This window comes from Falco peregrinus, chromosome Z, assembly GCF_023634155.1.
Source record: "Falco peregrinus isolate bFalPer1 chromosome Z, bFalPer1.pri, whole genome shotgun sequence".
NCBI classification, from domain to species: domain Eukaryota; kingdom Metazoa; phylum Chordata; class Aves; order Falconiformes; family Falconidae; genus Falco; species Falco peregrinus.
In genome coordinates, this window is record NC_073739.1 from 23,967,660 (window position 1) to 23,984,168 (window position 16,509).

The 16,509-nt window shown below is 40.8% G+C and overlaps 1 protein-coding gene across 1 annotated transcript in view; it reads right to left on the reverse strand.

The window, feature by feature from the left end:
* Positions 1 to 2,218: 2,218 nt before the first annotated feature.
* The window catches only part of CAMK4 (calcium/calmodulin dependent protein kinase IV), a 170,276-nt gene continuing 155,985 nt past the window's right edge, over positions 2,219 to 16,509 (reverse strand). The window contains exons 8-11 of the mRNA XM_005242512.4: positions 12,932 to 13,007; positions 8,082 to 8,208; positions 5,927 to 6,079; positions 2,219 to 3,067 (exon numbers count right to left, since the gene is read on the reverse strand). Of these exons, the coding sequence (XP_005242569.1) occupies positions 2,903 to 3,067; positions 5,927 to 6,079; positions 8,082 to 8,208; positions 12,932 to 13,007 (521 nt within the window). The 3' untranslated portion in view covers positions 2,219 to 2,902. The remainder of the gene's footprint in view (positions 3,068 to 5,926; positions 6,080 to 8,081; positions 8,209 to 12,931; positions 13,008 to 16,509) is intronic.

Below are 16,509 nucleotides of genomic sequence, written 5' to 3' on the forward strand. Positions count from 1 at the left end.
TGGAAATCACAGGAAATCTGTTCTATTTTGCAGTGAATCTTTCTGAACCTGTAAAAAACCCTGTTGTTGTGCAAAGGCAGGACATTGTTAGCCATTGAACAGCCATCAGCTCCTCAGCCTAGCTCTCAAATATTATACTTTAATTGGTTAATACTACAATGTGCCGCTAAAGGAAAAGTTTTGCTAAGTTCAAATTTGTCAAAAAAGATGGCAAGGTTCTCTTATGTACTTGAAGGACTTTACTAATATCTCCAACATTTTAAAAGCTTAGGATTTCAACAGAGAAGATCATCAGTAATTTTCTACCTAGTTTGTAAGCACAGACGTGGAACTGGTCCACCTCCAGTAGTATTTGAGTGTGTTCATATTTTTCAGTCACAGTAAGACACTGGTGTTTTACTCCCAAGTCTGAATTACGGCAGATGCCACCAGGATGTGATTTGTCAGACAAAAACAATGCACGTAACTCTTCTTTCTTCAGCTACATGCATACACACTAGCACTGCTCTTCCTTCTGCATAGTACATAAGCCAGGCACACTACTTTACTGAGTCACATATTGGTAATTCATTCAGCACAGATGTCCTGATTGTTTCATATTGAGCATAATAAAAGAAAACTAAGCAAAACCAACTGAAGCTCCTGAACCTTTATGCACAACACCAAGCTGCCTCTGAGATCATGCTGTCACAGAGAGGTCTCTGGTTGCATGGCATCAGTTCATCATAATGATATGCTGTGATATAATTTAGCAAAGAATAACTTTAAGAATCAGCTGGGACTACTTTTTCAGCTCAGCAAACCATGCCACAGGTGAAGATATTTCTGCTCAAGCACTCACAGATGCACAATGACTGTGCAGCTAGCTCCATTTTTGCAGATCAAAAGCAACTATCCCAAACTAAGGAGAAAATGTTACAGAAATCCAACCTTTTCCATCAAACCTCCCCACTGACAAAATTGGATGGCTTCACCACTGCAACAGGGGGAAGAAATCTGTGGCAGTGAAATGTATTCATCCTGCAGTCATCTCACAGGAGATAAGAAAGACAGTAAAAAGTGAGACAGGTGGGTGTAACTATCTCCTTCTCCAAAGTGATTAGTCTTACTCTACTTGTTTTCAAGGGAAAATCTGCAAAAGTGTCTTGTTGGTCTGTCCACAGAAGCCATGCCTCTACCAGCTGTTTCAGCTGACCTCAAAGTGTGTCTCCTGGGAAAAGGATGGATGCATGTACTTTAAATTTCAACCACACTTAATTAGGAAACCTTTTTGTAGACGTTCAAAGAGTCATAAGAAATGGATAAAAAATCTCAAGTGCAATACATTCATTAGCATGCATTCTCACCTAGTACAGACAATATCTTTAATCTTCTTTTTTACATTAATCTAGATTACATTTTATTTATCAAACCTACCACATGAATAACATTGTATTACTCTTTAATTTCATCAGGAAATGTAGCTACTGAATATTTTATTAATGACTTGGTTTTTCAGTAGCTGATATATGTTTTCAAGGCAAGTTGTGCAAGGCCTAACAACATAAAAAAAGTAAAAGAGGAATGTTGAGTGTATTTGGATGTTGGGTAACTACCAGTATTAAAAAAAATAACACACAGATGACATTGCTGTATATCAGGTACTTTTTGCCATTTCTGTAATATATCAATAAGATGAAATCCACGTGCTATCAAAGTGATAACAAACAATTGTAAATGGTCATACATATGGATGCATGTTAGTTTTTTCAATTCCTATCAATTACATTCAACAAAAACATCAAGACATCTGAAGAGCCTGACTAATTTTGCAAGCTGATCCATGCACACAGCTTTGAACTTAAGACACAGGAGCTCTGGGTGGATGCAAGGTTTGTGCTGGTGGATCACTTTACAGGAGGGGTCCTTCATTAGGAAAATCTGGACTAATTATGCTGACGAGTGGAAACTGATTACTCACGAGGGTAAACTATCTGGGAAGAAACTAGATTATACTACTTGCTCCCAGACCTCGTATAAGAGTGTTACCTCAGAGCAAAACCATTAAGTGTGGAATAGCTTCCTTCAAGCATTTACAACTTGCGTAATTGCAGATTATTCCCTTAGGCCCTATAAAAACATCTTCTAACTGCACAGTTTCAAAATGAATTAATAAATATAATGGTATTTCAAAAATTTGCATCTACTATAATCCCCTTTTAGTCTGTCATTTTGTTTTGCTAACACTTTACTAGAGAATGAAATGGCAAAAATCTGAGTAATTTTGGTTGTCATTAAAATGCTATATATAAACAGGAAAAGTCAGAATAAGGCATTCTCAACACAAGCTTGAGGAACGTACATTTTCATGCCCAGTAGAACTAACATTTCAATTTCTTCTCGGAAGTAGTGGAATGTTTTTTGCATATAAATCCCCAAATACTTTTTGAATTTTACAGATAAAAAGCATTATTTCATACATCAGTTTTAAAAGCATTGGCTTGGTATTTCCTTCCTTTTGCCTGCTGCAGGACTAAATCTGGAAAGAAGCAGTTCAAAGAAACTTACAACATACAGAAGACACCTACTTCCATAAAACCAAATTAAATAGTATTTTGTTTCAAATGCCATCTAGAAACACTGGATAGATGTATACGAAGTATATGCATTCTGGTAGGTAGTTATTAATCCCCATGTTTTCACCTGCTGGTATTACTGCAAATAACACTGTTTCCATGACATGCCTTATGGAACAGTTTACTATTTTCATAAGCAGTCACATGCATTGAAGATCACCAGCCAGTGCATTTGGCACCCCAAAGCAGAACCAGAGAGGCCAAGCTTACAAATCTTTCTTGCTGAATGATGAGTTAGCTGGTGTATGAAATGACAGATCTCAGCTGAAACAAAGCAGCACATTGACCTAAGACATTTCTTCTGGAGCTGCTTCTGCTTCCTGAGTGGGTTTCTCTTCAGGTTTGCTGTCATGGACGGGAGACGGGTTACGGCTGGGCTTGTTGCTGTCATGTGCGCTGTGACCGCTGGCACTGCCAAGGCGAGTTGATGCCACTACAGCTTTTACTGCAGCCTAAGAGAGGGAGGATCAAGCAAAAATTCCTTAAAGGACATGGTCTGTCAGCACTGCAGCCTTAGCATCATCCCATTAGGGAACGTAACTGCGTTTTGTCCTCCCGGTAACATCACATTCGGATAACTGCCTGGAGCTGGACAGATGTAGAAGGCCACCTGAAATACTGGACTGAGGTTTAAAACTGCTGCTTTCACAAGGCTACAAATTTTCCAATATGAACAGAATTTTTTTTCAGCTGCATATGCTGCATTTTTTTTCAGAAATTAATTCAGATCTCATGTTGAATTTAGATGGCAAAAAGAAAGTTATCTTCTTCATAATAACAGTATTATCACTGATTATGCCATGAAAAGTTCTCGATGGGAAACAATTTTTATCACTGTTGCACTACTGCATACTCCAAGCACAATGGTGCAGGGTACACAGGCAACTTACTACATATATATATGTAAATACACATTGAGGATAGGCTCTCATATAACAAAAAAAGTCACAGATTGAAGACATGCATTACAACAGTTATATTACCCCTTGCCTTGGAGATTTTTATTGTCTGAAAAAACAAACATACAGAGGTGAAGGAAAGAAATACTAATCTCTGTATGACAACTCTAGCTATTTTTGACTCGGCTAGCTTTTCGCTTAGGCATCGCAGAAGAAGTGGGTTTAGGGGATGAGGAGTATAGGAAGTTTTTTGGGTGGTCTGCAGAGCTAACTATGGGGAAAAAAAAGAAAAGGAAAAGAATATGCTAATGAAAAATCAGATTATATAAACATCAGCAAGAAAGAAGAATCTGCTAATACAGAATATGAAGTCATAGTACAAGGCATGAGCCAATAAAAGTGGCAATAATTCTGACAGTGAGGGTCTAGACCTCTTAGCAGAAAAATCACACAGAGCCACATTAGTGGTGAGAGAGCTTCAGACAACAATCTACAAACAGAACATGCCACTCAATGCTATTATAATGTATAAAGATACTTTTAATGTCATTTCCTCCCACTAGCTGTGTGGATGTTTATGAAAAAAATTCAACACAGTTTATGAAGAACCAAATAATGACTGAGAGCTTTAAAGTTACTCTATTAAAACATGCCTTTAAATACAGAAAGCCTGCTGCTGGACTTGCATGGTGGAAAAGAGAGGATAATGTTATATTATTCTTACTAACAAAACAACAAGTAAAGTATGTATTCACTATTGAATTCACTATTCTGCTTTGCTTTTATTTTTTGGACAGCAATTAATTGCCTAAAGATTTATGGTTCATTTCATACATATATATGTGTACAACTATTAACTCTACAATAAAAGCTATACTCAGTTAATTCTCTTAACAACTGGAAATTTGGTCATCTACTCTTAAATAGAAAAAGCACTGAAGAAGTACTTATAAAAAGCAACAGTTTTTAAACACAGAACTATAAATTGGTTGACTATAGAGTTCTAAATAACCTGGGCTTCAAAAAAGTCTTGGTGATCAAAGGTGTAAAAATATAAGGAAAATCAAAATCATAATATGCAAAGCCAGCATGTGTGTGTTTGTGACCTCCTGGACAGCTCATGCAGAAATAATGAAATTTATGACTCTGCTCATGCTCTGAAATCATTTTGATATAATAATGACGCATGGCATCTTCAGTGAATAACAGCAATTGTGCAGTAAGGGTACAGAAATCTTTCTGAAGAGAACAATGTTAATAGACACATTTACTCAGTTCTGCATGGGCAAAGCATACCTGTGATTTGTATCTACAGTGCCTGAGACCTTTGTAAATGACATTTCTTTGTTCTGTAATGATTCTCTGTCACAGTTCCATAACCATATCAAAAAAACCCCAAGTAAAACCAAAGTTAAGGGTCATTGTGAATTTGGTTTTGCTTGGGGGTTGTAAAGGTCTCAGATAAGATACTTTTTGCTCATTCCCCAGGGCTACAAGGGCAGCTTCACTGTGACGGTTGGTAATAATTTCTGTGCTGAAATATCCCTGAAAGTCTCTCCTAAGCAGACACAAATCTTTAACAACTGAAGAAAGGATTAGGGGAGAAGAAGGTTTCCCGACGTTATGTCAGCTAGATGCCCAGCTGCCTTCCATTTGCACCTAAAAATATTTCCCTGCTTCTTTTTCATGGTAGATACGCAGACTAGATGGTAAAGGAGCATACTGGTGATTCAAAACCTGATGTTATTTTCAGCATAGGTCCCATCCAGCCTTGCAGCACTTAATTTCCAGATAAAGAATTCTATTGCACATTTGCTGTCAAAGTTACCTGGAAATGCATGTTTTGGGCCTGTTAATGTTAACCCATGTATTTTATGGATCTACATGTCTGAAATTCTGACTCTAGATTATACAGAAGGATGGCTTAAGCTCTTGCTTTGTATTGATAGGTATAGAAATTGAGGGTGGCTTACACATCAAAATATCCTATAGTAGATTAAATACCTTCCACATTTACGAATGCTCATGAAGAAACTACTCAGAATTTTGTTCTTTCTGGTCAGTACTCTAAGGATGTGCAAATAGTACAGGACAGACAGATGGGCAGAAGCAAGGAAGGAAGAAGAGAAGAAAGGAAGAAAAGAAGGGTAAGGAATTTGTGAAAGCTGTGTATGTTCTCAGTTCTGTCTGTTTAGACAGAATTTTCTATCAACTTCATTTTTTCTATCAACTTTATTTTTATTTGTTTGGCTGCAGACATTTTCTAAGTCACCTTCAACTTTTTCATCTTCATTAGTCATTTCAAAAAAGCTTCCAGGAATGTTATCCTGAAAAGTGTGCAAGGTTTCTGCAAGGCTACCACTCTAATTGCGTATTTCATAGACAAAACAGAGACTATGTCCAGAGACTTGCCTTAAGTTTACGCCGGGCATTGAATTCTTGAAGTTTCTTTTGTGCATTGTCCATATGTGCAAAGTTTGCTGCCTTCCCTGTGACCCATGGGTGCTGCAAAGCCTGTAGAGTGGTGAGGCGTTTCTTGGGGTCTAAAATAATCAACTTTTTAACCTGCATCACAAGGAAGAAATACAGAAGACCATTAACCTTATTCTTCATGTATGCTTACCAAGCTTTGCATCTGGGGGTTTGGGAAGCATCTTAGTGAAACACATTCTAAGAAACCAACAAGAATTTGCATTCAAGTCTTTGCACATATTTTGTTTCTGGGATTTCTTGGTCCTCCATAAGTAACATCTGAATAAAACAGCCATTAAGGGGGAAGAAAGGAGAAAAAAATATCAAATGGTTACCAACATTTTAAGAGTATGCACCAAAGCAGCTGGCCAGTATCAGCCATAGACTTTTGTATGTCTGAACTGTCACATAAACCCTTATCCCCACTTTTGGATTTGGACAAGGTTTAAACTGGATTGGAAAGTTTAAATGCCAATGTATGCATCTCATGCAGATGTGAAATCTCATGTACACATGAACTAAAAACCACTGTACAAGTATTTCTCTCTTAGCACACTCTGAAACATTCTGTTATCAAGACCAGGGAAGCTGCACCTCTGCAAACACAACACTGGGATATTTTTGGGAACAAGAAACTGCAGACATACCTCTGGGAGTGGAGGTGTTACAAACTGCTGAATACGAAGTGTGTCCAGTAAAGCTGCATTTCATGGGTTTTGCTGTATGTGTGGACAAGTGGTGTTTTAAAAATAAGATGGGTGAGGATGGAGTAAAGAAGTACATAGACGGTACTTAGCAGAGCCACACTTCTGCAACTGTCCTGACTGCACACTCTCTTGGAGCAGAGTGCAAGTGAAGGCACAGGGCTCCACCACTGCTATGTACCCAAGTGTGGAGGAAGGACTCGCTTTAGCGCTCTCTGGCTTCCCTCCAAAGAGCCATTAAAGAAAGACGGTGCCCTGAAGTGGGTGCAGGAGAACAGGCATCATTGGACCCTGCTATGCACCCATGAAAGAGGTCAAGTTTAGCAAATCACTTCAACTGAACACCTCAGAACTTCCCACAGCATGGGTTTTGAGAGCCATGGGCTTCATCCTTACCTACAACTTGCTATACAGTGTTCAGACCTGAAACTCAGCTTTACTGTAGGAAAATGTTAGGGACCAGTTTGGACCAAAGATCTCTGTATAAAATAAATGAACAGCTTTGCTGCAGGCTGCTGTTTGTCTGGGTTTTGACAATACAATGCAGTAAATGATATTTTTTTGACCTTAGAAAAACTTCACATCTAACACAACAACAACAAAGTACTTTGAACTTCTACAGTTCTTCCATTTGAGGCATCTTGAGGTACTTTACAAACACTAATTATGTAGTATTTTATGGCACAGTTTGTATAATATGGAACTGCATTTGTGTCTTCAGTGCTAACGAAATAACTGAAGTGTGCAAGTTATTGTTGACTAAAAATCAAACTCAAGCATATCTATCTTTGCAGATCAGTATCTCCTGGATCCAATTTACTTCATCCATCAATAAAAGAATACAGTGCAGATAGCATGCCAGCCCTTGTATTTTGCTAATGGACCATATTTAAAATGAGTCATTCCTCATTTACTGAGAAAAAGCTTAAATGGACAGAAAAAGGCTATCAGCAAAAGCAGGGTGGAGGCGGCTTCACTCCTTTTTGTATTCTTCCTCTAAAGTTCAGACTTGAAAACTGCATAAAATATAGGGCTTGTTTCTACATTCCCCTGGAGGTGGTTGCCCTGCAAGAGGAATGATGAAACATTTCAGAGCTAGAATGAAAGGCAGGCATGAACACTGTGACAGCTGCCAACAGTCTGTGGCTTAGTTCACAGAAGGACCTGAACATCCATGGTTTTAAGTGCAAAATTACAGCACTGGACTGACAGGGGATATTTAACAGCACCATAATATGCCAGAGGTAATAACAAGAAAAGCAAGGAGCCATATGAACAACTCATTAACCAATTATTCTGCCCCCACTCAAAAATGGACTCTTTCTCAGGGGAAGCAACTAGCCAAATACATATCAGCAAAGATACTCCAGTCTTATTTTTGCTTTACTTACTAAATCCTTGGCATTCAGAGACACATCATCCCACCAGGGTGACACAAAGTCATATTCACAGTTTAGGATTCTCTTAAACATGTATTGATCTCCCCTTTCATCATAAAATGGTTCAAAGCCACAAAGTCTGAAAGGATAAAAACAGAAGAAATTTATGAAAGTGCAATTAGTCTTGGGTTGTTCGAAACAGTTCCCGGTATTATCTTTCCCTGATTCATGCCCTGTAGACCACTCTGGGAAACCAGACCTGGAGGTACTTATGAACTCCTAATTCTACAGAGCAGAGCAAAATGTGGTCATAAGCATTCAAAAGCACTGGGAAAGGTTGATCTAATTGTGAATTTCCCATTTTCACATGACTGTAATCGGAACTATGAACACAGGGACTTGCCATAAAAGTAGCTGTGCAACAGTTCATATCTGTTTACCTTCTACATGCCAATAAATATTTTCTAGCAGCTCTTCATTCTGCTGGCCTTAGGCTGAAGTCCCCTGGACCGTTTATCATTCCTCAGTCTGAAACCTTTGCTCACGCCTGCTCTATTCTCTGAGTCTTCTCCAGCTGTGTGTCTTTTTGAAGTGGGTGCTGGTTTCGGCTGGGATAGAATTAATTTTCTTCCTAGTAGCTGGTACAGGGCTGTGTTTTCGATTTATTATGAGAATAATGTCGATAACACACTGATGCTTTAGTTGTTGCTAAGTAGCCCTTACCCTAAGTTGAGGTCTTTCAGTTTCCCATGCTCTGGCAGTGAGCAGGTGCACAAGAAGCCAGGAGGGAGCAGAGCCAGGACAGCTGCCTGAACTAGCCAAAGCGATATTCCATACCATGGAATGCCATGCTCGGTTTATAAACTGCAGGGAGTTGGCTGGGAGGGGCTGATCACTGCTTGGGGCCTGGCTGGGCATCAGTCAGCAGGTGGTGAGCAATTGTACATCACTTGTTTTTCTTGAGCTTTATTCCTCTCTCTCTTCTTGTTATCTCTTCTATTATAATTTATTATGATTATGATTAATTATTATTGCTTGTTCGTTAATTAATTAATTATTTTCAATTATCAAACTGTTTTTATGTCAAGCCATGGGTTTTACCTTTTTCTGAATCTCTTAGATAACAATTCCTGACCTTGGTTCTACTTTTTTGGACTGTAAGCACAGAGTTAACATGTTCAGTATGTTATCAGAATCCCTGTAAATCTTTCCTGAGGGATAGGAATTAGCTGAGGAACCACATTTTACCTGTGAAGTTAGAAGTTTTTATATGTCCAGTTAGGACTGTTTTTTTTACTATGATCATCAATGTACATTCTTTCGTCCTGTCATCCACAAAATGTAAAAACCGTTGGCAGGTTTTAATAATCAGCCCTCATCTTTACTTAGGTAGCTTACATATTATCAAGAAATTTTATAATATCACTAAGGACCACATTTATGAATATATTGAAAAATACAGATCCACACTGCTGGCCCTGGGGAAAGCAAACTCACAGAAGTGGTTTCCATTTATACAATGTCCTTTTTTGTCATTTCATTGCACTTTAATCATGCCTGCACACATAATCAAAAATTTTAAAGTGAATTTCCTATTCAACCAGTAAGTATTCTGAGCTAAACGGAAAGTCTGATACTTTGTCTCCAGAAAATGCAACAAGCAATGAAATGATGACAGAAAAACAAGAGCAGACTGTAAAGAACAAGACAGCAGCAAATCTAGAAAATTTGACCTTACATTTTAACTTGGTTTTATATTTTTAAACCAAATTAGTGTGCTGACTGTCCTGAAAAAGGAGACAGATGTTCCATGAAGAAATGTGGTTTGGGGAGTGGTGTGTAGCTGTGGTTGGAACAGCTGCATCACTTTGCACTGCCAAAGAGGAGAAAACCTCCACTGTAAGCACATTCCGGGCACGCTACTAATTTGCAAGTCTGGCAGAGATGGGTTAAAACACAAGCATCCAACCTCCAAATACCGGCTCCCACCTACTGAAGCAGTAGGTGGGAACTGGTCACTGTCCCTCTGCTGCTCCCCTCCTATTTGCCTGCCTCTCCCACCACCATTTCTGAGCTTGCTTCAGATGGGGTCCTACCCCCATGCTGAGGAGGGTTGTTGGACCACTAACTGGATCAGCCCAAACTGGCTTCTGGATACCAGGTAACTGGTACCATCATACAATGAGACCATGCTTAATTAAGGCTTGCTGTGACTGGGTTGGAAGCCTTGGAAGTGATTCTTTTATTTACTCCTGAAAATATTTTCATTGTAACTCACTACTATCTTCTATTGTTGCCTTATTAACAATTTCTATGGGTATGCTTCTATCTAAAAAAAATTTCCATTTCAGCAGACAGAATTCTCACTACGTGCCAAATCAGGTGAATAAAACTAGAGGTGTGATTTCAAATTAGATAAATTGAACCTGTAAACCACTTCAAAATAAATTAGAAATGATCAGACAATGTTTTGTGCCCTTTTAAGTGAGTAAAAAACCACCTTTAATTAAATCCATGCAATTTTGACTACAAAGTGTCTGTGTTAGTTGGCCACTATCTGCATCTCAAATATGCTGTAGTGTTTCCAATCTGCCACTGGAATGCAAAACGACTGGTCCTCTTTGCTGTTAAAACTATAAAAGTGGCTTCCCTGGAATTAAAACAGTTATCATCAATAGGCCTTAATATAATTTGCCTCAGGAATAACTGTTCTGACAAAATATGCGTCAAAGTTTTTCTTAATCATATGATAAATCCACTTTGTATTGGTGAGAAGGTACAGTTTTATGCACGTCTTCTGTAGCATGGTAGTTAACTCTTAGATGCACTCTATTTTAGAGGCACATACAGCAATGTATTTTTTTTTGACCGTACATAAGTCATTCATACATATTCATACATGCATTCATACATAAGGCATTCCTTCTACTGAACTATGAGACTGAGACATGCAACACTGTCCTTTAGGCTGAAGGATTAATGAATTAGTTACTGAACATGTACTTTTCTAGTCTCAGCTTCTAATCCATCAGAAACGTTCATCTACAAAGCTTTAAACTCAATAGAAGAGTTTTAAAGGTGGAATATTGCTAAAGCTGAATGGAAGAGATGGACAAGTGATTTGACTAGCACCCTATTTGCCTGGCTTGTTCCTGTAGGTCAAATTGGATTTTGAGAGTGGAGGAGAGGAACAGAGGAAGTAAAGGAGTATCTGTACTGATGGTGTCCCATCCAGATCTGGAGTTCACATGCTTGTGTTTACACAGTGTTAAAAAGTGCAGAGGTTTAATGTGTCTTGGGAGCAACTCCTCAACAGCTGGAAAGTTTTGAAAGGCTGTACATAGCAAATATGTTCCAATAGGAATTTGCATTTTCTCACTTGGAGGTTGTCTACACTTAAAAGCAAGCTCTGCTTAAGGAAGGCTCTCAGTTTTAAGTACAACAGCTGTCCCTCAGTCACTGAATAACTAAACAAGGCCATGGCTTAATCTAGGTATCTTTGTAAATGGACCACAAAAGTCACCGCTCCAATCTCAGGGACAGCCTTGCTGGCAAATTTCTCATCTCTGTGCCACACACGGACCACTAGAACTGATGACAAGTGATCACCTGGCAGGCAATATGTGAGATGGGATCTTCTACAGACTTGAACCAGGCCTTGAGACAAAGATTCACATTTTAAAAGCAGCAGATAACGAAATGGCAAATAGGAATATTGTAGCCTATTATTTACAGGCACCTGAAAGAAGAGCTGTGACTTATTTGAAGCTTATGTGCAGAACAAAAGATACTTTCTGATATTTCCATCAGTGTTTACATATCCTTACAAGTACTTTCAGTATAAACACTAGAAAATATAATTCGTTCTTTGCAAAAGACATAAAGAAATTAATTGTATTATTACATGCTGCATTTGCTGGACAGAGTTAATGAGTCCTAGAAGGGAAAAGATAATGGCCCAGATGTAGAAAATCCTCCATAATTTGAATGTATATGTATAAAATCTTGTTTTCTTCCCATAAAAGGCATCCTGCAAGTATTGTATACAACTACACAAGCAATCTTAATATCGGTGTTGTCAATGGAATAGATTATTTATTCTCCCATAAAGAGAAGTGTCAATACAGCAGGAACAATCTTCCTTTCTCAATAATCTTCCTTTGAAAGATTCCATCAATGCAATAAAATAATTACAGTGCTTACCAACTAAATTAGGACTAGCCATAGTAAGATGCAGATACAAGTGCCTACCTTTAGACACAGCTGTCTGAAAATTTTGGGTTGTAGTTGCAGCTTCAACTGTTTAAAATAAGTACGGCCAGCATCACTCACAGCCCTCTGTCAACAGTGTCTTTGGTTATCTTGTAAGAAGTGAAACACTTCAACATTAATCATTTAACCCAACAGACTGATTTGCAGACAGACAGTTCAGGGCTGTTCCCTGCCTCCTGGCAGAGATGCTGTGAGACAGCAACACTGATGCTGCAGCCGCAGCTGCAGCAGTGTCTGTGGTTGACACAGATGGGGCAGCTGTATTTGGGAATATTCACAGGTATAACTTTTCCTTGCCTCATCTGTAGTTGAGAAGCTACTTAGGATCATGGTATGTCTTATAGTTTGTGTGAATGAAAATGAAAACATATAATGCTTTCTGATACTTGTATGCTTGTATTTTTGCTTTCAGCTGCTATTCATTCACATTAATAGCACAAATCTGCACAGACCTCACTGCTGTTCAGCAAGAAACATTATATTTATCAATTATATAACCTGAATGTTTTGCCATGCTCCTCTAGGATTTGATTTACTTAAATAAGATCACATTTAAAGTTCAGGATCATGCATTTTCCATCTGTACTTACAGGATGTAGGTGATAATCCCCAGAGACCACATGTCCACCTCAGGGCCATAGGCACATCCCCGTAGTATCTCTGGTGCTGCAGATGATAAAATACTTGTCAAGAAGATGAAAGCTGAATGCAGAAATAACAGTCACAAAGTCAATTTAAACTCCATGAACACGCCTGTCTTTTAAAAAGTTAGGGCCTGCTCCTTTAAGCCCTTAATTAGGCAAATGATTCCCTTCATTTGAGTATAAAGCAACAGAAGTCATGTCCATGCACAGCCAGAATAAAATGAAAAGTGGACTTTGGTATCAAATTGCTTTTTTTGGTGAAAGGAACCACAAAAAGCTACAGCAGCACTAGAGCTGCAATATGACAAACGAGGTGGTACTTTTCCTTCAGTATTTTAATTATTTACTTGGTGCTTTATTTGGGCTTTATTTTTGGTATTGTGTGTTAATTGTAAGGAATGATGAGACCATTTCAGGCAATTGCTTTTGCTGCAGTTCAGAGCAGGCGCAAAGACCAGGCAGTCTTGGGGGACTAGTTCTGTGACGGTAAAGAGGACTTAATCTCTGCCCAAGAAGCTTGACAGACACACCTCAAGGAAAGCTGAGCAGACCGCTGTATCCCTCAGACAGTTTGTATTGCTGCTGCGTGTGACTGAAAATATGCCCAAACTGTGATGTGCCTACTTCAAGCACCCCTGGCCCCGGAGCTCTTAACTCCATGCACCCTCGAGGTTTGCCTCCAACTGGGCAAGCCTCCCTGGTCAAAGCTGCTGAGGTGGCAGGATGAAAATGCCACATCTCCAGAGGAAGAAAAGGAATTGTTCGATACTGGGGGAGGCAAGACCCTTCATTCCCTCACCTTTTGGACACAGACAAAAATACCTAACTAATTTGGAAAAAAATAAAAAAGACACTACTGAGCTACACTTCCACATATCAGTAGCCCTTCTCAGCAACCATTGTTCTGTATTAATATCCATCAGATGTACAGGATGGTAGGATGGTAGTCATGAGCTCTATGATGCACATCAGATGGCTGCCACAAAGGACTTTATTGCACCTGCATGTATCAACACCGCACCATGTACACACATCTTCACCTTCCCACATTACACTTTCACAGCCATGATCAGCAAGGCCAAGAAGGGCTGGAGCTTCCCAAAATGTATGACAGCTCCTGCCTCAGCCTGAAGCTTTGGTTGCCCTTCTAGACTGCCCCAGGCTGCTGGCAAACTTGTGCTTTGCTCCCAGCCTGTGGGAGTTCTCCACTGGGGCAGCTAGCTCTCCCAAGGAACACGCAGCATCATCCAGGGGAAGCAAGGCTTCCCCAAGCATGACTTTAATCAGAGTGCACACAACTCCGAAACGGTCTCCAGGCAGACGGCTCAGACTTCTGCTTACCTGAAGGATTTACCATGCAGGGAACACATCAAACATTTTTACAAAGCATTAATATAGAAGGCAAAAGACATGAATCTCTAAGTTTGCTACATACCATGTGTACATCTGGCAGCTGGGCAAATGCTTGCCTCTCTAAGCTCAGAGAGCTTACCCTTCTGCTAGGTAAACTGATGAACATGAGGGGCTGTTTTTGAGAAGGGATACTAGATCCCAACTCATTTAAACTCAGGTTAACCCATAGCTAATGGGACAGTCTACAAGCAAAGTAGCCAGTGCCCTCAGAGGAAGAGATGGAGATGGACCAAGAAAAGAAATGTTAACCATCATTCTCCCTGCCATGTTTGTTAATGTCACGTGAGGGGTTCTGAAGTAAATAGGACTGTTTTTCTGTTTAATGGCCAATACACTTCCTCTTTGCTCCAGGAAACTACAGGCTGGTGAGCCTCACTTCTGTCCCTGGAAAGGTGATGGAACAGTTCATCCTAGAGGTCATCTCTAAGCATGTAGAGGAAAAGGTTATCAGGAGCAGTCAACATGGATTCACCAAAGGGAAATTATGTCTGACCAACCCAACAGACTTTGACGATGGAATGACTGGCTGGGTAGACGAGGGGAGGGTGGTGGATGTTGTCTGCCTTGACCTCAGCCTTTGACACCGTCTCCCGTGACTCCCTCACAGGTGAGCTCAGGCAGTGTGGGTCAGGTGAGTGGATGGGGGGTGGACTGAGAACTGGCTGGTGGCAGAGCTCAGAGGGTTGTGATCAGCGCTGCAGAGCCTGGCTGGAGGCCTGTGGCTCACAGTGTTCCCCAGGGGTCAGTGCTGGGCCCAGTCCTGTTCAGCTTGTTCACCAGTGACCTGGGTGAAGGGGCAGGGTGTCCCCTCAGCACGTTGCTGATGGTGCAGAACCGGGAGGAGCGGCTGATGCACCAGAGGCTGCGCTGCCATTCAGGGAGACCTGGTCAGGAGAGCTGGGGCAGAGGGACCTCATGGAGCTCAACAAAGGCAAGTGCAGGGTCCTGCCCCTGGGGAGGGACAGCCCCAGGCACCAGCACAGGCTGGGGTGACCTGCTGGAAGGCAGCTCTGCGGAGAAGGACCTGGGAGTGCTGGTGGGCAGCAAGGTGCCCGTGGGCCAGCAGTGTGCCCTGGTGGCCACAAAGGCCGGTGGGATCCTGGGGGGCATCAGGAGAAGCGTGGCCAGCAGGCCGAGGGAGGTGATCCTCCCCCTCTGCTCTGCCCTGGTGGGGCACATCTGGAGTGCTGTGTCCAGTGCTGGGCTCCCCAGTTCAGGAGAGACAGGGAACTACTGGAGAGGGCCCAGCGGAGGGCTACGAAGGTGATGAGGGGCCTGGAGCATCTCCCTGATGAGGAGAGGCTGAGGGAGCTGGGGCTGTTTGGCCTGGAGCAGAGCAGACTGAGAGGGGATCTTACCAATGCACACAAACACCTTAAGGGTGGGCGTCAGGGGGACGGGTCCAGGCTCTTTTCAGTGGTGCCCAGCGACAGGACAAGGGGCAACGGGCACAAACTGCAACATGGGAAATTCCTTCTGAGTGTGAGGTAGAACTTTTTTACCTTGAGGGTGACAGAGCCCTGGAACAGGCTGCCCAGAGAGGTTGTGGAGTCCCCTTTCTGGTGGCCTTCATAATCTGCCTGGACGCAATTCTGTGCAGCCTGCTCTGGGTGAACCTGCTTTAGCAGGGGTTTGGACTAGATGATCTCCAGAGGTCCCTTCCAACCCTGACTATCCTGTGATTCTTCTAGGGAACACAATGTTTCTTTGGATGTCATCTTGCCCAGCATAGGGGCAGAAAACACTTTCTACCCTTCTTTTGCTTTTCTTATCTTTCCACCTCAGTATTGTAAAATGGCCACAAAGGAGACCAAAGATTGGTATATACACGTCTGCCTTGCTATTTGGACTGTGATTACACAGTTATACATCTTTCAAATATGATTTTTTAATGTTTCTAGAAGTTTGCTTTTGATGAATGGATTTGACCAATACATTGCTGTTAGTTTAGATGTTGGCTGTAACACTGATCATGAATCACTGGTCTGCACTGGTTTATTTTTAGGTGCTACTGTCAGGAATCACTTATGCCCTTCATATTAAGTTCATTAAAAATGCAGTGTCTCAGGAAGTTAAGTTCTTTCTGACCATCTTCTTGTTTTCATTCCTTT